This window comes from Natrix helvetica (genome assembly GCF_964273705.1).
Source record: "Natrix helvetica genome assembly, chromosome: 2".
In the NCBI taxonomy this organism is placed as follows: Eukaryota; Metazoa; Chordata; class Lepidosauria; order Squamata; family Natricidae; genus Natrix; species Natrix helvetica.
The window spans coordinates 252334352-252360385 of NC_138552.1; the positions used below are offsets into that span (position 1 = coordinate 252334352).

The 26034-nt window shown below is 48.2% G+C and overlaps 1 protein-coding gene across 3 annotated transcripts in view; it reads right to left on the reverse strand.

The window, feature by feature from the left end:
• Window positions 1–26034, reverse strand: part of SRF (serum response factor) — a 100284-nt gene that overhangs the window by 54862 nt on the left and 19388 nt on the right. For all 3 annotated transcript variants that reach the window (XM_081944752.1, XM_081944751.1, XM_081944753.1), the window contains exon 2: window positions 11949–12215. In XM_081944752.1, the coding sequence (XP_081800878.1) occupies window positions 11949–12215 (267 nt within the window). The remainder of the gene's footprint in view (window positions 1–11948; window positions 12216–26034) is intronic.

Genomic DNA, 26034 nt, shown 5'->3' on the forward strand with positions numbered 1-26034 from the left:
TGGCAAGCCTTTCTTCATTGTGAGCCTTAGCTTTCCTCACTTCATCTTTACAGGCTCGGGCTATTTGCTGATATTCTGCCTTAGTTATGTCCCCCTCCTTCCACTTTTTATACTTACTTTTTTTGTCTTTCGGTTTGTCAGATAGTTGTTTATGCAGCCATGCTGGTTTCTTTTGGGAGCTGTTGTTTTTCTTCTTCATTGGTATTGTGTTAGACTGGGCTTTTCTAATCTCATTTTTCAACATTTCCCAAGCTTCTTGAGTTGTTTTCCCCTCGAGGATTCTCATCCATGGAATTTTTCCCAAGCTCTCTCTAAGTTTATTGAAATTAGCTTTCTTAAAGTCCAAGACTCTAGTTTGACTTTGTTCTACTACTTGTGTTTGGATAATGTTGAATTCCAATATTGCATGGTCACTTGCCCCCAGGGTTCCTATGGCTTCAACACCTTCTATCATTTCCTCTCTGTTAGTGAGAATTAAGTCCAGTATGGCTGATCCCCTTGTTTCCTTCTCTACTTTTTGGAAAACAAAGTTGTCTGCTAGGTTTGTTAGGAACCTGTTGGATCTTCCACTTGGTGCAGAGTTTGTTTCCCAGTTGATGTCAGGGTAGTTAAAATCTCCCATTACTATTGTGGTGTGCTTCCTACATACCTTAGTTAGCTGACTAGCAAAAAGTTCATCTTCTTCCTCTGCTTGGTTGGGTGGCCTGTAGTATAGACCTATGGCAATGTCATTTCCCCCACAACCTTTAATATTGACCCAAATGCATTCAAGATAGTTCTCATTATTGTTGTGCTCTATTTCTGTAGAGACATAGTTATTTCTTATATATAGTGCAACTCCACCTCCTCTTTTATTTGGTCTATTTCTTTTAAATAATTTAAATCCTTCTAGCTGTATGTTCCATTTGTCAGTTTCATCCCACCAAGTTTCTGTAATGGCAATAATATCATATCTGCCCTCTTTTACTTGAATTTCTAATTCTCCCTGTTTATTCCTCATACTCTGTGCATTGGTGTATAGACATTTGAGTCCATTTTGATTGACCTTGTGTTTACTGTCTACATAATCTGTATTATGCCTGACTGCCCCTATTTTCTTGCCACTTGTGTGATTCATGCACATGGTATGACAATCACTATTACATGCTTGGTTTTGCTTGACAGCAGGAGTGATAATCTTACCCACACACACATCTATGTTACATGCATTTATAACCCTATGAATTTTAGTTTGCTGGGGACAGAGATGTTCTGTATCTATTAATTCTCTGTCCCCGCTCTTCAGTTTAAATGTTTATCAAGAAAATCTGTGAATTTAATGCCAAGTAACTCAGTTCCTTTCTTGGATGGGTGCAACCCATCTCTTTTGTACAGTTTTTCATTGGACCAGCTACAGGCTTCATGACTAATAAAACCAAAGCCTTCCCTTTTACACCACTCCTTTAGCCAAACATTAAACTCTGCTACACGCTGGCCCTTCCCTTTTTGTTCCTTATATACAGGTAAAACCTCTGAAAAGATAAGCCTACAACCTATACTATTAAGTTCATACCCCAAGTTCTGGAAATCATTCTGCACAGAAAGTACATCTTTCTGGGATAGATCATTAGTGCCAAGATGTATAATAGCATCAACGTCACAGTCCTTACTTGCATTCTTGACTATCTTAAGAATACGCCTCTTGTCTCTGCTGGCAGTAGCACCTGGCAGACACCTGACCTCTTTTAAAACCTCCTTATCCTCTCCTAAATTAACATCTCTTACGATTGAATCACCAACCAGAAGGTGACTTCTCTTTTTACATACCTTGATCTTCTTCTGCGACTGATGTGTGATACCTGGTTCTCCTTTTCGCCTTTCCGAAGAAAGTTCTTCGTTTTGGACCACGATCCCCTGCTTATTTGAGTCATCATTATCACAACTTCCTTGACCTATCTCTTTAGTGTCCCCATTAAGGTCAGCAAGGGCACTATATCTGTTTTGCTGGGTCACAGCAAAAGCTTTGGGTTTATGGTTCACAGCTCTCAACCTGCCAGATCCCACAGTTGTCCAGACAGCTCTTCTCCTGCAAGATCTTTGTGGCAGAGGGGGCTGATAGTGTGGCTTCACCATAGAGTGGAATGGCTGACGTAGACACCTAGTTTCTGCTTGGAGAGCACAGATTACAGATTCTAGATAGGTAATCTGCCTATGTAGACTCGTAATTTGTTTACAAAGGGGACAGTATCCAAATTTGAAAAGAGTACTGCGAAAGACAGGTGCAAAACAGCTATTACATTGAACTAAGCCAGTCATTTTGAAATAAATAAAATCACAATCTCAAACACACTAATCCAGAATGTATTGCTATTTTGGTTTATAGATATATGATTCGCGCGCCGTTAGGCGCGCGGGCCCCCACCTCAGTGTCTTTGTCTTGTGACTCACCCCCTCCTTCTCTCCAGCAGCTCCAATCCTAGCTTCAGGAAGCTTCAAATGATATGGAGTTTAAGGGCCCCCACCTCAGTGTCTTTGTCTTGTGACTCACCCCCTCCTTCTCTCCAGCAGCTCCAATCCTAGCTTCAGGAAGCTTCAAATGATATGGAGTTTAAGGGCCCCCACCTCAGTGTCTTTGTCTTGTGACTCACCCCCTCCTTCTCTCCAGCAGCTCCAATCCTAGCTTCAGGAAGCTTCAAATGATATGGAGTTTAAGGGCCCCCACCTCAGTGTCTTTGTCTTGTGACTCACCCCCTCCTTCTCTCCAGCAGCTCCAATCCTAGCTTCAGGAAGGTTCAAATGATATGGAGTTTAAGGGCCCCCACCTCAGTGTCTTTGTCTTGTGACTCACCCCCTCCTTCTCTCCAGCAGCTCCAATCCTAGCTTCAGGAAGCTTCAAATGATATGGAGTTTAAGGGCCCCCACCTCAGTGTCTTTGTCTTGTGACTCACCCTCTCCTTCTCTCCAGCAGCTCCAATCCTAGCTTCATATTTATGACTGTTGCAGTGTCTCAGGGTTATATGATCTCCTTTTGAGACCTTTTACCAACCAAAATCAATGGGGGAAGCCAGATTCATTTAAAGACCATATTATTAACTTAACAACTGCAGTGATTCACTTAACAACTGTTTCACTTAGGCAACAGAAATTTTGGACAATATGAAAAGAAACCTATTATTTACCCTAATCTAAAACAAATTTGTTGACCATGACAGAAAAAATATACTATCACATTCTTATCCCCCAATCCAATCAATCTGCAAGTTAGTTTTCAAGTTTCCCATTCACTTTCTACTTTCTCTCTTTAGTTTTGATATTTTAGCCTGCATTGCTTGTTGTCAAATTGCAGACTTTTGTTGCTATGTTGTTTTGTGTGCCAGAATATGCCTAGTTGAAAAGTGTTTCTATGGCAAGTGGGACACTCTTGCCCAGCTGTTTGATTCTGGAGAGAGAGGCCAGGCCTATAATGATGTAAGCTAAGATAAAATCCCACCACCTGTTCTTAGAAGGAACATGGGTATTCCTCATTCAGGTTTAAGTTGTTACATCTGTATTTCTAATAGCCCACAATCCCCAAAGAGAGTTATGCATCAACCAGACATATTGCAAGTAAGACACATCATCCTTTTAGAAATTTACTTTGCTAATCCCAAATTGCTCCTTCCTCAGAAGGCATGGTCTGTTTGGTTTGTCTTCAAATTGACTCTTCACCCCCATCTTCATCCCCAAATCATGGCTGCTGCTGATCGAAAGGGATGGAACCTATGAATAACACCTGCAAGCTGTTTCTTCCCAGAAGCCTCCTCCAATACTGAGCCTCCTGTTGGAACTATAAAAATCTATGATCATTGTTTAGTAGAACCAAAATCGGACCACTGATCATCTCTCATGTTCATAGTAGAGTACCAACTGTGGTGGTGGGGGCAACCATATTTAATGGAAGTCTAAGGTTATTAGCTCTAACTTTTAAGAACCTAAAAACTCTGTTTTAAAAGTATCATAAACCAAGAGGAAAATAGATTTTGGAACCTATCATATCTGCCCCTGCAACTGTGTTGATCTGAAACAGAGCCTGGAGGAGTTCAAGCTGTGATATTACAGTATAGAAATGGGAAAGAAAAAGGGTGTTGGTACTTACCTGATACGCCTCTTCTCATATTAGGGGAGGAGTATCCAGGATGGGTTGACCTTGTCCTCTCTTGATTGGACTGAGTCAGATAAGCTCTTTTAGCCACGCCTTGGTCACCAGGCTCCACCCAGTTATCGGCGAAGAACTCTATCCGACTCGCTGTGTCATCCACTCTAAACTTTATTTTAGTTTCAAACTTTATTTATTACTTCAACAGAACAGTTCAACAAACAACATCGCAATTTCGCAACATACCCATATCAGGGAGGGGCTGGATACTCCTCCCCCACTATGAGAAGAGGCGTATCAGGTAAGTACCAAGGCCCTTTCTCCATAGTGAGCGGAGGAATATCCAGGATGGGACATACCAAAGCCTACACGTCCCTAGGGAGGGTTACACATTTGAGTATATGCCCAAACTTATGCCTGGTGAGACCTCTCCCCCCGCCTTGTGAACAGCCTGCAACACCCTACGTCTGAGGAGTCCAACTTGTAATGCCTCATGAATGGTGAGGGGGAAGACCCCGTGGCTGCCCTACAGATCTCAGATAGTGAGGCCTGCATGGCCCAGGCTGCCAAAGTGGCCGCACTTTGTGTAGAATGTGCTGTGATAGAGCTTGGTGTTTGCAGACCCCGTGCCTGATAGGCAGAAGCAATACAGGTTCTTAACCACCTGCCTATCGTGGTGGAAGTCACCTTGTTCTCCAGGGATCCTGGCTGGGAGGAAACAAATGGGGCCTCCAACTTCCTGTTCGGCCTGGTTCTTCTGAGGTAAATCATCGGAGCCCTCCTCACGTCCAAGGTGTGCCACTTCCTCTCTAATGGGTGACAAGGGTCCGGGCAGAAATTGGGCAATATCAGCTCCTGTGAGCAATGGAAGCAAGAGCACACCTTGGGTATGAACACCTTGGGTCCAACCTTAGCACTACCCTGTCCTGGTGGAACACGCAGAGATCTTCCCTGGTAGACAGAGCCTGCAGTTTGGATATCCTCCTGGTGGAGGTGATGTCCACCAAAAAGGCCACCTTAAGTGTCAGGAACTTCAGAGAGACAGTATGTAATGGATCGAACGGAGGGCCTGCCAGAGCATCCAACACCTTGTGTAAGTCCCAAGAAGGATAACTGTGCACCGTGGGCTGTTTAAGATTGGAGGCCCCCTTGAGGAACCACCTGACAATCGGATGGTGAGTCAGTGTCTGAGATTTACCGCACAGGAGTACTGATGAAATGGCCGAGACCTGTCTCCTAATCATGTTGGGAGCCAACCCTCTGTCCAGCCCCGCCTGAAGGAAGTCCAGAACTTGTGCAACAGTGGCCCGGACCGGATTGTGGCCCCTAGAGATGCACCATGTTGAAAAGGTCCGCCATGTAGCATCGTAAATGTGCTCCATGGAGGGTCTGGAGCTGCCTGGATAGTCTGTATAACCCTGGGGGAGAAGTGATCTTCCCTCAGGATGCTCCGCTCAAGCGCCAAGTGGTCAACTGGAGCCATTGTGGGTCCGGGTATTCCAGCGACCCCTGACTGAGGGAGATCATCTCCTGGGGGATCCTCCAGGGCCTGTCCACAAAGAGGAATTGGAGATCGGCAAACCAAGGCCTTCGGGGCCAGTGTGGGGCAATCAGTATCACCTCCGTCCCCTTCCGCAAGATTTTTTGTATGACCCTGGGGATCAGGGGTAAGGGTGGATAGGTCTAGAGGAGCCCCCATGCCCAAAGGCAGCGGAGAGTATCTATCCCCTCCACCCCCTGTGTCCGGTACCTGGAGTAAAACCTTGGGAGTTGGGCATTGAGAGGGGGTGGCGAATAGGTCAACCTCCGGGCGTCCGAAGCGCTATGCCAGTTCCTCGAAGATTGCTGGCCGCAGCTTCCACTCCAAATTGTCCACCTCGGTCCGGCTGAGTCAGTCGGCTCTGATGTTCTCCACCTCTGCTATATGTTCTGCCCTCAGAGAATGCTGTCTAAGGTCATAGGCTATCTGAGGTGCTTCTCCGATTTTTCATAGTTGGACATCCAATTCTGAGTTTGTGGTGGGTTCGGGCATGGGGACCGGCCTGTCTGACTCTTTTGCCATGGCTAGAAGGGTGCTATGATTCTATGACTAGGATTAGCTCAGAAAATTTCTTGAATGTATTATGAATTATTTGAGTTCAATTCACTTGTTGGCCACTAGGGTGCGTTGCAAGACTTTGTAGATGCAGGCACAGTTCACGTGTCAGCCACTAGAGTGCATTGCAAAACTTTGTAGACACAGACGCAGTTTACTGGTCAGCCACTGGAGTGCATTGCAGGGCTTTGGAGATGCAGGCACAGTTCACGAGTTGGCCACCATGGTGCGATGCAATGCTTTGTAGATGCAGGCGCACATCACTTGTCGGTCACTACGCATTGCAAGTGTTGGCCTGAAATACTGGATTGCAGTTTGTAGAGGAGCCACTAGAGGGCACTGCTTGTGCCTACTGTTTGGAGTGATTAGTAATGGCGCCTTCTTTGCTGTTAAAGGATGGAAGGCTGAGTCGAGCCAGTGAGATTTGAACTGCCAAACTGCAGCTAGCAGTCAGCTGAAGTAGTCTGCAGTACTGCATTCTAACCCCTGTGCCACCTCGGCTCTAGTTGCCAAGGCTATTCTGCTGGTTAGGTTGTCAAGCTGACTCTCCAGTTTTTGGAATTCCTAAGGGGCTTTACCCAAATTTGGAACCCATCTTGGACCTGGCTAGCTTGGTACCTTCTATAGGGGTTGAGCCCTTCCCAATAATTCATAAACAATAGTAACCAATCCACAAGAGCATAACAATCTCTTCAGCTGAACTACACCGGCCCTTTGGCTGCCCCAAGGCTTTGCACTCACAAGGTAAGCTGATGTTGGGATGGTTGGGGCTTCTTTATTGCCCCTCGTTGTCAGGACAACTTAACATTAAAAGTTCAAAGGATTTGGGAGGTTGGTCTGGCCTAGCTGACCTCTTTTTCATTCAAGTTTCATTTCCATGGAGATCTTTCCACTTTTACAAAAATGGAAGGCTTTTACAACCACTTAAGGAGTAAGGCTTGGAATCTGCATCAGGTTTCTCTTTCTTTGTTAGGCCACATGTTTTGGCCTGAACAACAGCAGATCAGATTACATAGGCTGGGAAAGGGTGGGGTTGCTTTATCATGGGATTCCTGGATCCCTTCCCCTGGAGCTCAATTAGATGGAAACAAGGTCGATCTTGCTTTCAAACAAGGAGAGAGAGGAAACATGCTTTTCTAACTTTGCAGGATCTGCTTTCTCGGTGTATCAGAGAAGAACAAAAACAGGCTTTTCAGAGCAGATTGAATCAGCTAGGTGGTAGATGCTGCATTTCTCATGCAACTCTTGGCCCCTTTTTAACACATTTTCTTAATCACAACAGAGTCCTTCATCTCAGGAGAGATAATCAGCCTTTCTCACTGAAAGGGGATGTTCCTCTTTGCTCCAAATCCCAGCAGCTGATTTCAGTTAGACAGGGTTTGGGATTCAACTTCAATGTCCCTTTTACTCGAGGGGAGCTCAAAATAACCTCATCTTTACACTGTTCTGCCTCAGGTGGTTGCTCCACCCCCCATGCCTGCAGAGGTAGAAGGGAGGCTTGAGGAGAACGCCTTGTAGTGAGGGAGACTGCCATCCCTGGATAGAGCCCCAGATGCATGAGGTATCAATGGGAATCTTCACTTGCTGGGAGGGATCCTCCTCTGTGATCGCATCAGGCTCCAGAACAGGTGAAACCTTCTTGCTGATGGCCTTATGGCAGTTGCGCCCTCTGCCTTTCATATTGAGAGGCAGGTTTGGGAGGCCTGGAGGAGGTGTGCTTCATTTTGCTCTTTGCCTCTTTAGCCGCCCTGGAGGAGGTGTGCTTCATTTTGCTCTTTGCCTTGCTGCCCCCACCCTTGGATGGACCTTCAGGGGTAACCTCTAACCTGATTGGAGGCTGTTCTGCTCCTCCAGTGGGGCTGCCGGCTTTAGAAGCGAGGACTTGATTCCTGTCTGTGTCCTCCGAGCTGCAGGAGGCTGCCATCTTGGGCCACGTGGGGACTCCTCCCCTTTCTTTTCAAATGTCGTTGCGCGGCAAATACAACAGCCCTGCTGGGCAGGGCTTTGAAAAAGCAGCTTGTGCTACTAAGAGCTGCCAAGCTCTCTCCTGTGGCCTCCTGCTGTTAACAGCAGCTCGCTGAGAGTCTTGCCGCCCCCTCCTCCAGCTGCTTTTCTTTCTCTTCCTTAAAGGGAAAGTTTTTCCTTAAAGGGAAGAATTTCTTTAAAGGGAAAGCCTCATTAGCGATCTGAGCCTCTTTGCCCTGTCTGGGCTTCTCCGGCTAGTCAGGCACTCAGAAAATCATGATAGCAAGGTTGCCTGAACACAAGACGACAAAGCCCGAGGTGTCGAAGGGAATCCTCACCTGGAGGGAGGGGGTCACCTTCTGCAGCCCTGCCAGGTGAAGAGAAACCTGGTAATCTTTTCTCAGGTTCCTGGCCAGAGGGATGGGGGTGTCTTCCTGTTGCTGGCCTTGTGGCCGATGCGCTCCAAGACTTGGTGCCTCTGCCTTTCATACTTGGAGCTAGGATTGTGGGGTTTGGATCCACAGCCTGCCCCTTGGTGGAAATATGCTTCCTTTTGGCTTTTGCCTTGCCTCCCCCGCCCTTGGCTGATGCCTCCGAGATGGTTTCTAACCTTTTTAAGGGCTCTTCGGGGCCTCCGGTGGGGTTGCCGGCTGCAGGGCTGAGTGCTTGGCTCCTGCCAGCCTCCCCTGAGCTGCTGGGGGCTGCCATCTTGGACCACATGGTTTCAAAATGGGTCCCGGCTCCAAATTCAAAAAGCTCCTCTTCCTGGGAGCATGTAGAAGCGGCTTGTACCTTTGCAGGCTGCCGTGCGGCTTCCACTGCCGCTGGGGGCTTTCTCTCACCTCCCCCGCCTCCTGCAGCTCTTTCTGAGCCTCTCCAGCTCTCACCTTGTTTTCTAGCGATCGCTGCCAGTGTGGGCACTCCAGGGTGTTTTAAAATGCCACGGTTCGTCGCTCAACCCCTGAGGGGAGTGGTGGAGCGCTCCGGCGCCCTTAGAGCCTCCTTGGGCATTGCCCTTGCTGCAGAGGTCTCTGCGGAGCTCACTTGTCTGTCTTTGGTGAGAGTCCTCACTTAGTGCCCTGGGTCTCGCTCTATGACCTGGGCTGCGCGCCGCCTTAGCGGTTGCTACACGGGCTTTCTACCCCCGCTGGGGGTTTCCTCAGCCTCTAGTGATTGATCAGGCAGCATGGAGGCAATTTCAATCGGTTTTGCAGCAATGTAAATTTTTTCCTTTAATTTTCTTCAGGATCTCAGGATGAACACAGCCGTCCATTGATGGACTGAGTCGATAACTGGGTGGAGCCTGGTGACCAAGGCGTGGCTAAAAGAGCTTATCTGACTCAGTCCAATCAAAAGAGGACAAGGTCAACCCATCCTGGATACTCCTCCCCTCACTATGGAGGAAATCTTAAATACTCAAATTTGGCAGCACATCAGAGGTGTTATTCAGCAGATTCTGACCAGTTTTGGAGAACTGGTAGTGAAAATTTTGAGTAGTTTGGAGAACCGGTAAATACCACCTCTGACTGGCCCCACCCCCATATATTCTCTGCCTTCTGACCCAAGGTGATTGGGAGGGAATAGGGATTTTGCAGTATCCTTCCCCTGGAGTTGGGAGGGAATAGAGATTTTACAGTATCCTTCCCCTGCCACGCCCACCAAGCCACGCCACAGAACCAGTAGTAAACATTTTTTAATCTCACCACTGAAACACATCAAAGTATTTAGGTAGGCAGGCAGATAGGTAGGTATCCATTTTCTAAAATGCTGGTTTGGAACAAAGAGAGAATGGGGATATTGGGAAAGGAGACCGTTCTTTTCTTGCACTGTACCTGAAAATCTCTCCAATAAAAGGTAATGCAAGAAGCAGAAATTCTCAGCTAGGCTGTAATATGCTACCTACTTTAATGCTGTGCTTCAAGGACAAACAGAAGAATTACGTAATTGCTGCTAACCCACCCTGCAAATAATGCACCAATGGTAAAATCACTGCTAGCAAAAATAATCTACAGTGTGCTAGGAAAATAATCTACAGTGATTAGTCATACCTGTATTTTCCATACTTAAAAAACAGTATGTAGGATATTATGTGCTGTCCAGTTGGAAAAGCCTGAAAATGAAGTTTATGTTTACTCAACGGGGGTGGGCGGGGGTGTCTCCCCTGAACAGTCGCAAGAGGCAATATAAGTAGGGCTGGTTTTTAGAGGAATCATTTGCTTCGTGCAACTGACAACTGTCTCAAGCCAAGGCAGACAGCTGTGTGGGATCTAAAAAAGCTATTACAGGAGTTTCATTTCCTATCTCCTGCCTACATGTTTGCTGAGAATGAGAAAAGATTTTTCAGGTTTGAAGAGAAGGATGTTGGCTTGGGGGTAAAACATTCTGAAGTTCCTGGGTTCGGTCTCTGGCATCTCCTGCTAACAGTCAGGTAACAGGGCATATGAAAGAGCTGTGCTGGCCACAGCCATAAAGACTGGGAAAGAGGGTGAAACTCTGAAGCAATAGCAAAGAACACAGAATTCATCATGTGGGATCTGGCAAAATGCTGCCTCTTTAGCCTGCAAAGTGAGATAACACAACTGTTGGCATTAACAGGCTTAGATCATCTTTGAGATAGCAAACAACTTTGTGACACAGATTTACAGAGATAATTTAAGCGGTATGAAGACGCCTAATGTTTAAAGGCTGTTACTGAGGAAAAGCACTTATAACTTTTCTCCATCTTGGAATCATCCAAAACAACTGCTCTCTCCTGCCAAGGCAGGCAGGTACTCTCTCTCCCTCTCGCTCTCCCTCACACACACCCCAATACGTACACAATGTCCCCTGGGTACCCCATTTCTCTAGCAATGCTCCAGCTGCTGTGGAGAAAGTAAAGAGTTAAGCTAGCAGAGTATTTGGCTGGACACTCGGAGAGAAAGAAGGAATAGTCTGTTCAGCCAAGTGTTTCAATTCCCCCTGTCCTCCCTGCCCCCTTCCAAAACAGCACCAAGCAAGAGACAGCTGCAGCTTATAAGGAATGTGAGGGGCCCAGCCAGGGACTCCAGGGAAGGAAACCAGGCCTTATATGGCCATGGAGGCAGAATCCAATTTTTATCAATGAGCGGGAGCACAGAGACGCCCAGGCAGAGATAACCAAAAACAGAGCTGCTCCAGGAGGTCCTAGCAGGAAAGCAAAGAGCACCTGCCACATTCTGCCCAGCCCAGCCACCCAACGCCTGCTGCCATTAGAGGAAGGCATGACATGGGCTGTTCCCATCCCATTTCGGCAGATATCCAGCCCATCTACTCCGGTCCCAGGGAAGGTGGTGGGGGAAGGGGGGGGACAGCCTCCCAGGAGAAGTAACACTAGATAAGTCTGAGCAATCAAAGCACTCTCAGTCAGCTTCAGCCTTTCTCCCTGCCAAACTTTACTGGAGCTGGGTAACATGTTTACAGAGAGGATTGCTGGTGATCAGGGGGGGCGCTGCTTGTCCCGAAATCAGTGCCCATCAGCAGAATCCAGGTCCCAACAGCTCCTAATCTACTGCATCCTGCAGAACACCTCATTTTTTTTCCTTCTAAAAAAAACCCTTGCAAGGTTAAGTTATGGGAATTAACTTTTACACTGCTAGACTTCATTGGTGCAGAACACAATGAAGGAAACAGTCTGGTCCTTGCAGTGAAGCTGGTAACACGCAGGTCTACTGCAATGAAGCACATGCAGGGAGCAACAATGTCAATAGCTCTTTCGCTCTCCCAAGACTGACAAGATAAGATAGAAATTTGGGATACCTTTGTTTCTCCGCTGCTGTCCGACTCAGACACCTGATACGTAAGGTCCGTTTCCTCAAAGCCCGTAGCACTCATGCGCTGATCGCTGGTTGGGTCCGACCGAGGAGGGGAGTCAGGAGAATTCAAGCATGTCTGGATCAGTGCCTTGCCCGTCTCGCTGGTGATCATTGGCTGCAGTTTCCGTGTGGCGAAAGTGTAGACGTGGCCTGTCTCACTGGCCACAAGTAGCAACACTTGAGTGCCCGTAAGGGTGGAAAGTTCATAGGCCTGGGATAAGAAAAAAAAAAGAAAATGGTGAAGGAAAGTCAGTCAGGAACAGATTCTGAAAAATGTCACTAGTAAGAAGAGAAAGTACATCTGGATTAATCTCACAACAGGACATAAGATACCCTTTTGGGTTGATTATGGATTACATAAGCCACAATGAGGTTTGGCATTCAAGAAGCTACAGTTAAAACAAACCATGGCTGGGAATATACATGATTTTAACCAACATGGACTTCTCTTAGGTTTCATTCTACAATACTTTAAAAAATAATACTAAATGACTAAGTCAGGATCTACTGTAAGTGTCCAGGTAGTTCTGGACAAATTACAGCTTTCCTACTGTATTGCTGTGCTAGATGCAGCAGTATCTGACCTTGAATGGATGTCAGAAACCTAAGTAGAGTTACCATGTGGATGAAAGACCATGAAGAAAATACAGGGCTAAAGACTAGACCGGGAAGTTAAATGACAGCAATAACCTGGAGATTGATAACTACAAATCACTCCTGTTTTACTGCCAAAAAAATATATATGGAAATCTCCATGTAGCTACTTAATAGCTGACCTTGACTCCAAGGAGGCTTATGTTCATTTAAAACAGCAAGCTCTCTGAAGTATAAAAGACACATGAAACACTGAAAAATTATAGACCTTATGGTTCAGGAAGTAGACAACTGCATTATTCTGCAATTATGAGCAGAAAGTCACAGTAGTATAATTCACAAGCATAGTTCCTTCATTTTGCAATCTTAAAATGCCATTTCAACAATTCTAGGTCTATATACAGGTAGTTCTTGATTTACGATCACAATTGGGATTGGAATTTCAGTTGTAAGTCAGTAAGTTGAACCATCATGCGACTGGACTCGATTTTGTGATGATTTTTAGCACAGTCATTTAGCAAACTGTGATCAAGTGACCGTAAGATGCTGCAACCAGTCAGAAATGGAAGCTGGTTGCCAAGCACTCTAACTACTATCACAGGACTGTGGAGGTGATGCTACAGTTATAAGCGCAAGTGCAGGTTGTAAAGCACTTTGTCGAAGGCAGTCATGCCTTTCAATCATCTTTAACCAAACAGCTGTAAGCTGAGGACTGCCTGTGTATAATGGCATAGTTCATATGATGTGTTAATTTTGCTTTGTTCTTCATTCATTACAGACATCATAATGCATGGTAATGCTAAGCCCACAATGTGGCCTTTGTAGCCTGAGGCCTCCAGATCACACAGCCAACGAAATCAACTACAAGCCTCAAAAGCTTGTGCATTAACAAATGCACTGCGTTAAATAACCACAAGATTTCCTATTGGTTAAAAAGGTAAAATAGCCAGAGTTATATTTCAGAAAACTACCCAATAGAATGCACTACGGATAAACCTTTATGTACAGCTTAATATAATCTAAAGTCTATCATTTTGAGGTTTTTTTTTACAGAATATTGATCCAGAGAGTTGAAACCAGATTTGGTGGCTCAGAAGACAATACTAATTAGTAACTGCATTGAAATAAAAACGGGTGGCCGGCATACCAAACCACAAATCTATCTCTGATCATAATTTCATTTCCCAACCTGGTTCCTTCCAGTTGCTGTTCTTTTTCCCAACAAAAGCTTCCCCTGTGCGTTCTGTTAACAAGCTATGACAATCACACAAATCTAATACAATCGCATAAACTGGGAAAGTTATGCTTGATTATAGCAAACGTTGCTCCAACTTTTAATTCCAGGATGAACACTCAGGATAGAGATGCATTCCTGAAAATGGGAAAGTAAAAAAAAGAAAATATTGAAAATAAAGTGTATGCCCCAGGTCTTTCAATATGGGGCAAGAATACATGATGAGGCACCTACTGTATTATACCTGATGCTCAAAAGTCAAATTCCGGTGGTGAGAAAAAGCCTATTCCACTAATGCCAATGCTGTTTTCAGAAATACACAAGTTGAAGGAGAGGCCCAATGTTTTAGCTAGTCTCTGGGTGGAACGTAGTGCTTGGCTGCCCCTTGGATGGGATGGTTCATTCAGGGATTCATATAGTGGCTTTTGTAATCAGAACTGAGGAGATTTTGCATGGTCAATTGGAGGCCAGGAGCTCCAGCAATTAAGGCCCTCAACATACCACAGTGCTAAAATTAATTCCATGACATAAACTACTGTCTTTGCTTTCTGGACAGGAAAAAACTGTCTATGCTTTACCTTATGCTTTTACTTCTTTGAATCTCGACTGGGAATATAATTCTCCAGGTCTTCTGTGTGAGCAAGGGGTTGGACTAGATGACCTCCAGGGTCATTTCTAACTCTGTTACTGTTTACTGTTTTAGCATTCAAGGATAAATGCATCTACAGCTTTAGCATTTTGGACAGTTAACAATCTTGCAGTGATCTTGAAGGCCAAAAAAAAGGTGGGAAAATAGGCATGGGAGTTTCCAGTCAATGATGATATACAACACAGATGTTATCATCTATAGTAGGTCAATCCAGCACAGTATTGCTATTCAGACCAACAACCACAATCTAGGAATTCCAGCATAGAGCCTTTTGGAGTAGAGCAGTGGTTCTCAATTATTTTCTGTCATGCCCCCCCTAGGAAGAAGAAAACATTTCGCGCCCCCCGCGCAACTGTAAATAGTATCATTTGTCTATAAAATTGTTATAAGTACACCTCTGCATAACACTGTATCCTTGTCAATCCATGATGGATCCCAATAAGGACGGTTACCCCTTGCGATGATGTCCAGCCACCAAACTCCCATATTTTGCGAAGTGGATAATGGACTACAAAGAGAAAATATGGTTTTAGGGCTTGAAAGCTACGCAGAGGAAAGGAAGGCCAACCCATCAAAAGGATGGAGAGCTGAAGAAGGATTATTACAATATCCCTGGAAATACTACCACCTTATTGGAGCTCATAGGCTGCTTGTAGTAGATTCTTGGCAGAGCTGAGATGGAGGTGGAACATCCACTTTTCTGGATGTTGATTTTTCAGTGGCTGTGAAATGGAGGGATCTTGTGCCCATGGCATCAACTTCCCCGCAGCCCACAAAGCTTCCCGGTTTGGGTGTGGGGGGCAAGGGAAATCCCAATGCGGCAGCCGCGATGTTCCGGACGGAGCGATTCCTGGGTTTGTATTTGCGAGCTCCGAAGCGAGCGCTCCTCCGGGGCGGAGGCAGGCAGGCAAGCAGGCGGGGCGTGCGCTGGGGCGGCTCGGCCACCGGGCGTGGCCAAAGCGTTCCCCGAGAGGCTTGTTTGCTCGGCCAGCAGGGCGGAGGCGGAGGGGCGGACCCCAGTTTCCCAGCGGCTTTCGTGCTCTCCCCCCGACCCGGCGAGGAAGAGGAGCCGATGGGACCCGCTGTTGCCGCCTTCGCCGCCAGTTAGCTCAGAGGAGACGCGAGCGAGGCCACAAAGACCTCTTTGTGCACCGGCGGCCGCGGCCCCCTCGTTTGCACCCAGATGGAAAGGGAGCCTTCGCGCCCCCCTTTACGGAGCCTTGCGCCCCCCCTGGGGGGTGCGCCCCACTATTTGAGAACCGCTGGAGTAGAGGATGGATCTTCTATATGCAATTGATGTGCTCTGCTACTGAACTGTACTTCCCTTTTTCCTTGGGTAGACAGAAGACAGGCTGAAGCATTACCAACTGAGTGTTAATGTTTAATTGACGCTTCACTGTCAACCAGCTGGCCTGTATTCCCCAGGAGCGATTAGAGGATTAGGCACATCCTGAGGGAAGCAGAATATTGCCAGGAGGCACTGCTCTTAGGCTAGATCAGCGGTTCTCAAATAGTGGGGCACGCCCCCCTGGGGGGGGCGCGAGGCTCCGTAAAGGGGGGCGCGAAGGCTCCCTTTCCATCTGGGTGCAACGGCGGCGGCGTGGGCGAGGCATAATATATCCCGCCTGGAAGTGGCAGCACTTCGGACTGTGGATTTTCATTGGAGCCGCGGGCTGGAGCTGTGCAAGAAGCCTGCTCGGGCGGGGGTGGGAGGGAGGGAAGCATGGCTGTCCCAGGCTTCCCTCCCTTCCCCCCCCCAGCCCAAGCAGACTTTTTGCACAGCTCCAGCCCGCGGCTCTGATGAGTCTCTGAGCAGTCCCCAGCGCTGCCACTTCAAGCCGGGATATATTCTGCCATGCCCTCGGCGGCGTCTTTATGCAGGTAGCTAGCCTCCCCGCCAACAGCTCCACCGCCAGCATTCCGTCTGGAAGCGGAAGCGCAACAGCCGCTGTTGGGGAAGGGACAAAGGGGCGGCGGTCGCCCGATCTTGCCACCGCCACCCCTTCGCCCCTGGTAACGGCGACTGTTGTGCTGCTGCTTCCAGCTGGGATGCTGGAGGAGCTGCTGGCAGGGAGGGAGGGAAGAAAGGGAGGAGGGAGTAAGGATAGACAAGCAAGAGGGAAAGAGGAAAGAAGGCAAGCAGGCAGGAAGGAGGCAGAAGGAAGGAGGGAAGAATGGAACTGGAAGGGAGGCAGGGAAGGAGGGAGGGAGAAAGGAAGGATAGGAGGATAGGGAAAGAGGAAAGAAGGCAGGCAGGCAGGGGGAAAGAGGAAGGAGGGAACTGGAAGGGAGGCAGGAAGGAAGGGAAGGAGGAAGGGAGGGTGGAAGGAAGGATAGACAAGCAAGAGGGAAAGAGGAAAGAAGGCAAGCAGGCAGGAAGGAGGCAGAAGGAAGGAGGGAAGAATGGAACTGGAAAGGAGGCAGGGAAGGAGGGAGGGAGAAAGGAAGGATAGGAGGATAGGGAAAGAGGAAAGAAGGCAAGCAGGCAGGAAGGAGACAGAAGGAAGGAGGGAAGAATGGAACTGGAAGGGAGGCAGGGAAGGAGGGAGGGAGAAAGGAAGGATAGGAGGATAGGGAAAGAGGAAAGAAGGCAGGCAGGCAGGGGGAAAGAGGAAGGAGGGAACTGGAAGGGAGGCAGGAAGGAAGGGAAGGAGGAAGGGAGGGTGGAAGGAAGGATAGACAAGTAAGAGGGAAAGAGGAAAGAAAGCATGTGACTACGGTGGGAGACGAGGAAAGACCGGTGTGCTATGTTATGCAGAGGTGTACTTATAACAATTTTATAGACAAATTATACTATTTACAGTCGCGTGGGGGAGGGGGGCGCGAAATGTTTTCTTCTTCCTAGGGGGGGCATGACAGAAAATAATTGAGAAGCACTGGGCTAGATGAAGGGATTTGGAATATGAGGTGGGTAGCCATTATTCATCAGACTACGTTTGCAAAAGTGCCTTGGACATGGCAGCTGATGTTAAGACACAAGTACTGGATAGGGGGGAGCGTGGCAGTAGTACCTGGGGAAAAAACCTGGGTGTCCTTGTCATCCCAAAAAACATGAACTAGAAATGTAATGTGCCTGCTAAAAAGACAAATGCTGTCTTGGAATTGCTTAAGAGAAACACGAAATCCAGATCAAAGGAAATATTTTTTCTTTGCTAGTTTGTAAAGGTCAGACCCAGGGGTGAAATCTTACCTTCGCTCCCAGTTTGCAAATGTGAGCATATGTGCCACATCCGTGCATGCGCAGGACATTCCGCGCATACACAGAGCATCAAAAACAGATGTGGTGACATCTGGGCGGATGGGCGGAGCCTGCTACTGAGCATGGCTGCAAAAGTAAGTAGAACAGCAAGAGGGGGTGGGATCCGCTGTGCCACGTGATTTAGATTAGCAGGAAATCCTGCTTTCTAGCTAATATAAATTGTGCGTCATAGCTAATCGTCAGAAATACCAGTTCGCCTGAACTGGTAGCATTTTTTACTACCGGTTTGGGTGAAACGGTAGCATTTCACCCCTGATCAGACCCTATTTGACTATGACATCTTGATCTGGGCATCACTGTTCAAAAAAGACCATGGCAGATATACAAACAAGCCGAAAGAAGGATTACCAAGATAGTGAAATATTTGGAAATCAAACTCTGTGAAGAACAGTTAAAGGATAGGAATATGTTTAGCCTACAGAAAAGACAATTAAGAGGACATATAACCACAGACTTCAAATATATGAAAGGCTTAAAAATTAAGTGGATTTACATCTCATGTTCCAGAGGGCAGGACCAAAACCAAAGGATTACAAGGAAGTTCAAGGTAGACATCAGAAAAACATTTAGACTTTACAATTCATCAGCCAGTGGGACCAGCTGCCACATGACATGGAGAGTTTACTGTATTTGAGGTTTTCAGAGACTGACTATGTGCATCTGTCAAATATGCTGTAGCACAATGTTTCTTAAAGTGTGGTCTGAGGAATCCTGGAGGTCCTCTAAGACCTTCTCAGGGCTCTCCGAAATCAAAATTATTTGCCAGATATTGAAGATATTAGCAGAAATTTAAAGCAATGTCACTCTTCTCATTATTATTTTATATTTATTAAAATGTAATATATGGAATACTTCTCATGGAAAATATTTTACATATTACATATTATAGTTAATATCTAATGAGTTTAATATTCTTTTTACATGATTCGATAAATAGTCTACATATGTTCAGTTCAGTGGTGGGTTGCAGGCAGTACGCCCCGGTATGGGCGTACCGGTGGCGGCTGGGAGCACCGGATACCGTTCTGGTACGGTGCTCCGGGGGTCCCACCCGCCCGCCTATCCTCCTCACCTGTATTTGAGCTCTTTGGCGCTTCCGCACACGCGCACAGTGCAAACAGCGTCTGCGCAACACTCCACTGAGCAGCTGGAGCATTGCAGAGGCGTCGCAGGAGGTAAGGACACATGCGCGTGCTGCGCGCGTTCATGTGGTGGATGTTGGGCCCTGTTACACCGTACTGGTTGCAACAGGATCCGGAACCCACCACTGGTTCAGTTTAAATTTTTAATGCAATAAATATTCATAAATATAACCCAAACAGACTCTTGGGGGTCCTCCATAATTTTTAATAGTGGGAAGGAGTTCTGAGAGCAAAAGGTTTAAGAAATAGTGCTGCATTGAATTCCATATTGAACATGGGTTGGATTAGAACAGGGCTCCCCAACCTCCTGGCCACAGCCTACTACCAAGCCATGGCCCATTCAGAATTGGGCCACAGAAGAAATGGGTGAGTGAGCATGTGTAGCTTCATTCGCACGTGCAGTGGTGGGTGAGTGCATATGCACAACTTCATTTGTGCGAATGGCAGTGACACATGTCCACTGCTTGCCCAAATGGAGCTGTGCCTATGTGCTGACCCGTCGCTCGCACAGAACCACCACCACCCCCTTGATCCACAGAACCGGAAAAGTTGGAGGCTGCTGGGTTAAATAACACCTGCAGTAACTTTAAATGTGATTATCATGGGCCTCTCTGGGGTTTTATCCTGTGTTTCTGAGGGAGATTTATTGTGATGTCCTTTTTCCTTTCTCTTTTTTGTTTAGGTTGATATTTGTTGTTACTGTAACCATAGTCCTTCAGAACTGCAATGGATTCTTAACTATCAACACATAAATCAAATTACTGTTAACAAAAGAAATAAAATAATGCAATTAGAAACAAAACCATAAAAATGTATAAGAGTACACGAATATTTACTAACATAAAACACATAAACTATAAAGAACAAAGAGATGGCTATAGGTTTTTCATAGCATAAAATTTCAAAATTGAAGTCTTATTCTGATTAGTAGTTATGTTGGATGATTCCCTCCTGGGAGCACTGAGCTAACTCACATTGAACAAACCCCGGTGTAGTTCTTTTCCAATCGGTACAAAATATGCAGTCTGTTGGATTTAGTGCAAATCAGGGAAAATGTCTGAAGAAACAACTGAGCAGTTAGAAACCTTGGAACATACTGTGTTATAATTATAAAGACCTGGCCCTGCAGAATTGCTTAAAAGGACACAAAGAACAGTACCTTATTTTCAAATAATGGCGTCCAGTAATAAGCAAGGAAGGTATAATAAGTGAGGAAGGTATAAAGGTAACAGACCAGGGGTGAAATTCAGCAGGTTCTGACAGGTTCTGGAGAACCGGTAGCGGAAATCTGGAGTAGTTTGGAGAACCAGTAAATACCACCTCTGACTGGCCCCAGAGTGGGATGGGAATGGAGATTTTGCAATATCTTTCCCCCAGGAGTGGGGACGGGATGGAGACTTTGCAGTATCCTTCCCCTGCCACACCCACCAAGCCACACCGACAGAACCGGTAGTAAAAAAAATGACTTTCACCACTGGAACAGACCACTGGAAAGACTTTCAAAAGCTACATAATGACCATTGGCTTATCTGAAGGGTCCTTTTCTGTGCACTGCAGGAGAGTCCAAGCAACGGGTTAAATCAGTCTGGTTGCCCTAGGACTGAGGAATCTTTTTCCTTGGCCACGCCTCCTGGTGTTGCTTGGCCCCAGAATTTTGAGAAGGTCTGGAACCCGTGAAGTTTGGAAGCGTGATGAAGCAGTAAAGGAAAGTCCAAGTTGACACGACGGTCACGAATCCCTGGACGGAGAAGCCAGGGTGGGTTGGATTCCCCCACAATGCACAGAAAAGGACCCTTCAGGTAAGCCAATGGTCATTTTCCTGTGCACTGCTTGGAGAGTCCAAGCAACGGGACATACCCAAGTTATATGTCACTAGGGGCGGGCAGAAGTTCAGTCCCGGGATTCGGTTGTGGAAACAACCCCCTGGAGAACCCGCCTGCCAAAAGAGGCTTCGGCCGAAGCATACATGTCCAATTTATAGTTCTTGACAAAGGGTGATGGTGAAGACCAGGCAGCCGCTCTGCAGATGTTGTCAATGGTAGCCTGGGTGGCCCAGGCCGCGGTGCTGGGCAGCGCTCCTTGTGGAATGAGCGGTAATGTGTCGAGGTAGTGCCCTGGACTGATGTTCGTATGCAGCTGCAATGCATGCTCTTAGCTACCTGCCGACCGTAGAAGATGCCACCTTCCTACCCAAGGAGCCTGGCTGAATGACATAAAGAGGGCCTCTGACCTGCAGAAGTCTGCAGAACGCTTGATGTATATCCGCAGGGCCCGTCTGAGGTCCAGCTTGTGCCAAACACGTTCCCTTGGGTGGTTGGGGCGTGGGCAAAAGTTAGGTAGGATGACTTCTTGCGCCCTGTGGAACCAGGTGTTGATCTTTGGGATGAAGGCAGGGTCCAGCGCAGTACAACCTGTCCGGCTGGATGACACAAAGGTCACCCCGGACCAATAGAGCCGCCAGCTCTGATATGCGCCTCACAGATGTTATTGCGACAAGAAAGGCAGTCTTTAAGGTGAGGTGTCGAAGTGATGTTGTACATAGAGGCTCGAAGGGCGGTGAAGTAAGAGCCTGTAGGACCACCAATAAATGCCAGGTGGGGCAACGGTGAACCACCGGAGGGCATAAGTTAGAGTTCCTTAAGGAAACAGCGAATCTTTGATATTTTGCTGAGGGGCTGGGTCGAATCACCAGACCAAACAGTAGATAGTACCGCCACCTGACGACAAGGGGTGTTGGGGGCGAGACCCTTGTCTAGGCCCCCCTATAGAAAGTCCAGTATATGGGAAACAGGTGCAGTGACTGGATCAAGATGGAGGTTGTCACACCACTTGGCGAAGGTGGACCAAGTGAAGTCATATATCATGGTCATTGAAGGGCTCCTGGACGCCTGGATGGTATGTACCACCTCCTCAGACAGGCCCTCTCTCCTCAGGAGGTCCCCCTCAAGTACCAGACGGCCAGCTGGAGCCACTGGGAGTCCGGGTGGACTATGACCCCCTGGCTGAGGGAGATCTGGTCTTGAGGTATTCGCCATGGAATGGACACCGACAGGCTGACAAGGTCGGCATACCAGAACCTCCGAGGCCAGTGGGATGCGGCGAGGAGGACCTCTGCTCTCTCCGCGATGATTTTGCAAATCACCTGTGGTAGCAGCAGGATGGAAGGCATACAGCAGTCCCTGAGGCCATCTGCATCGAAGGGCATCCGTCCCCTACGCCCCCACCAAATGGAAGCGGGAGAAGAAGCGTTGGAGTTGTGTGTTCTCTCGGGTGGCGAACAGGTCGATCACGGCGGTGCCGAATCTGCGAGACAACTGGCGGAACAGGACTGGATCCAATCACCACTCTGCATTGTCTATGGTGGTCCTGCACAGCCAGTCCGCCTGAGTATTGTCCGCTCCCGAGATGTGGTTGGAGCGAATGGATGCAACATGATGCTCAGTCCACCTGCCCAGGGTCTCCGCCTCTGCCATGAGTTTCCTGGACTTGGTGCCGCCCTGGCGATTTATATGTGCCTTGGTGGTCACATTGCCCATCATCAGGAGGATATGCTGATGCAGAATGTCACAGTGAAAATGTCGCAGGGTGAGTCTCGCTGCCCGCAGCGCTAAGAAGTTGATGTTGCAAGCTGCTTCGGCTGGAGACAACTTGCCCTGAGTTACGCGATGTCCCATGTGTGTTCCCCAAGGCAAGGCTGGCGTCTGTCGTGATGACCACTCTCGCAGGTTCCTTGAACAGGTATCCCTTCAGTAGAGCTGTTGACTGCCACCACTTGAGAGATCTCTTCTCGGTTGGGGAAAGCCGCACCGTCATTGATGAGTTGCTCCTCTTGGCTCTCTGATGGGGCAGGAGAAACCACTGCAACTCTCTGGAATGGAGCCGTGCCCAGGGGATGACCGAGATGCAGGAGATCATCTTCCCCAACAGTTGCGAGAGGAGTAGCACAGAGACTTGCCTCAAGCTCAGAACCTTGTGGGTCAGGGATACTAAGCTGTCTATCCTGTCCTGGGAAAGGAACACTCTGCAAGTTGAGGTGTCTATCACCACCCCCAGGTGGAGAATGTTGGTAGTTGGGGTGAGATAACTCTTTCCCAGGTTCAAAGAGAACCGGTGACTCCAGAGGGACCTCATGGTGATGTGGAGGTCCCGTAAGGCCTGTTTCCTAGACAACGATTGGATGAGAATGTCGTCCAGGTAACATTGAAGTCTTACGGGGCCTGCGCCTATGTTGCGCTGCAACCACTGACAGAACTTTTGTGAAGGTCCTGGGTGCCGACGACAGGCCGAATGGAAGGGCCCTGTACTGATAGTGTCGGTTGGCATAGAAGAACCGCAGGAAACTTCGGTGTTGTGGTTGAATAGGGATATGTAGATAAGCCTCCTTCAAGTCGATGGACGTGAGGAGGTCCCTATGGCGGATCCCTGCTAGGATAGTCTGCAGGGACTGCATCTTGAACCTCCTGTATGCGATGTGACGGTTGAGGTTCTTGAGGTCCAAGATAGCCCTCCACCCCCCTGAGTCCTTGGGTACCAGGAAGAGAATGGAATAAAATCCCTTCCCTTCCTGGTCGGGTGGAACATGCTCCACGGCATTGATATCCAGGAGATGGCGAATTTCCTGTGTCATGAGCTCCCTCTTGAGAGGGCAAGAGAGGGTTGGGCAGCGGACAAAATTCTGAGGGGATTGAGAGAGGAAGTCCAAAGAGAGTCCCTCCCTGACGGTCTGGAGGACCCAGGCATCCTCTGTGGTCAGTTCCCATTGGGGGGCGAACAGTTGAAGCTGACCCCCGATGGGAGGGGAGCGTTGATGGTCACTTGCGGATTTGCGGAAGGGCCTGTTGGAAGCCCCGCCACGGTTGGACCTGCAGTAGTTGAACTGCTGCCTACCCCTGTCCCGAAAGAACTGCCTGTATCTCCTGACTGACTAACTGGTCTGTTCGAGGGAGCGAAGGAGAATCCTGCGGGCTCACTGGAATAAAAGGACTGCCTCTTGAAATAGAGAGCGGATTTACAGTCCTATTTCTTGTTCAAGGTGGGCAGAACTTTCCGCTTACCCTTAGATTCGATCAAGAAGGGGTCTAAGACCTCCCCAAATAATTTGGTCCCCTTAAACGGAGCAGAAGCCAACTTCCACTTGTTCGTCCAATCCGCCTGCCAGTGACGAAGCCACACAAGGCGGCGGGACATCACGTTGGAAGCTAATGCCCTAGAAGTGAATTTGAGCGTGTTAAGGGAGGCATCAGCCGAGTATTGGGACGCTGCAATGATTTTGGTTATGTCCTGGTGAAGACGAGTGTCTACTGCCGGTAGTTTAGCCTAAAGCTCATGCAGCCAAATGATAGAGGCTCTGTTGAAAAAGGATGCGGAGGAAGGCGCCTTAATGGGCCAGATTGCTGCCTGATGAGTCTTGTGGCAGGCCTTCTCCGCTTTTTTGTCCTCCGCCTTTAGGCCTTCTAACAGGTCGGCAGGAAGGACTGAATTAGAAGTGAGGGCTGCTATAGAAGGGTCCACAGACGGCAGGACCAGAATGTCTTCCAGTGCAGGATCTACTGAATACAGCTTTTTGTCCCACCACTGGGCGCGGCCCGGTAACCAGACTGGACCCATTGCCGCTGAATGACATCCATAAAGAGATCAGGAACCGGAACCAGTTCTTGCTCATGGGCATGAACATTAAACATGCTTACATTGGGGTTGACTGGGGTGGAATCAGAAGATCCCTGCATGGTCTTAGGTTTGGTACCGATTTGAGTGGTGTTCTTAGCCTTGTGCAAGATGGACTTAAATAAGCTAGGCTTAAAGAGCCCTGAGAAGGCAGGGGCATCCAGAGGAAGGTCCTCGTCCTCCAAGAGCTCCTGCTCCTCCTGATCTGGGTCCTCCAAAATGGAAGCCTCGCTGAGCGCCGAGCATTCCAGAGAAGGGTGGCAGACCCACCTGGCAGTAGGGGGAGCCTCCTGCCTGGTCTGAGAAGTACTGGGAACAATGGGCACTTGGTCTCATCTCTGCATCCCCTCGGCTATGCCTTGAGAGATGGCACAAGCGACAACTGCCTGCATGTGGACGGATAACTCGGATTCCTGAGCTAAACCAGTGTCTGGCCCAATAGTGTCCCTGGAAGAAGGAGGACCTTGTTGGGTGAGGGTAGAACCAGTAAGCCCCCCAGGGTTGGGCCCCACAAGAGCGTGCCCTGAGTCAGAAACATATGAAGGGGTAGGAAAACCCGGGTCTGCCAGAGACCTATCCGGGGATAGATCCTGGGATTCCACCTCCTCATCAATCACGGACAGGTAATCCCCCCTTGGGAGTGATAGAAGGACTGGCTAAACTCGAGGAGTGGGCTGAGGGGCCTACCTCACTGCCTGGCACTGGGCCCTCTCGAACTGCTTATCGAGAGCCCGCTACCACCTCTCTGCATCCCTAGCCGCGGAAGGCACTTTATAGGGATGACTATTCTGACTGACCACCCTGTCCTTCCTTGCCCCTGCCTGCAGAAGTTCCCTTGCTAGGGGCCTGTGAGGAACCTGGTCTACCATCAAGGGAGTCAGATGGGCCAGGTTGCTCCATGGCCTGGTGGCATGATCTTCAGACAAGAAGGCCAAGGCAGGTGGAGATCAAGTGGTGATGGAGACTCTGTTGGCTGACACTGGATCTGATGACCAGCAGGTATTGTGGAATCAGGAACAGTTCGTGAAAAAAATGCCAGAAGAGAATGCTGGAGCTCTGCAAATGAGTCCAATGAAAATCCAGCCACTCAAACAGGAGGTGAGAAGGTGGAAAAGCAACCGAGGCTGCAAGACCAGACAGATAAGGCAGGGAGAGACAGTGGAGATAATTGAGGAGCCCTCCCTGTGCCGGTGTATGACCACCAGGTGGCCAAGACACCAGCGCCGCTTGGGGAGATGTTATGGGTGGCAGTGACCCAGCCGGAGACCCGAAACAGGGCAAGCTAACCACCCTGCGGCTATCTGCTGAAGCGTGGCTGAGCGGGAAATCCGATTGAAAAAGGCATGAAATTAAGCATTTCCAAAATGGCCGCCGCTCCGGTGCGAGGGTGGAGGAAGATAAAATGGCGGCCGCGCATTTTAAAGCGGCCGCACATCTCTCCACGGCAGGCTGTGCCTTCCCAAAAGCAAGAAAACCAAAAAAAAAAAA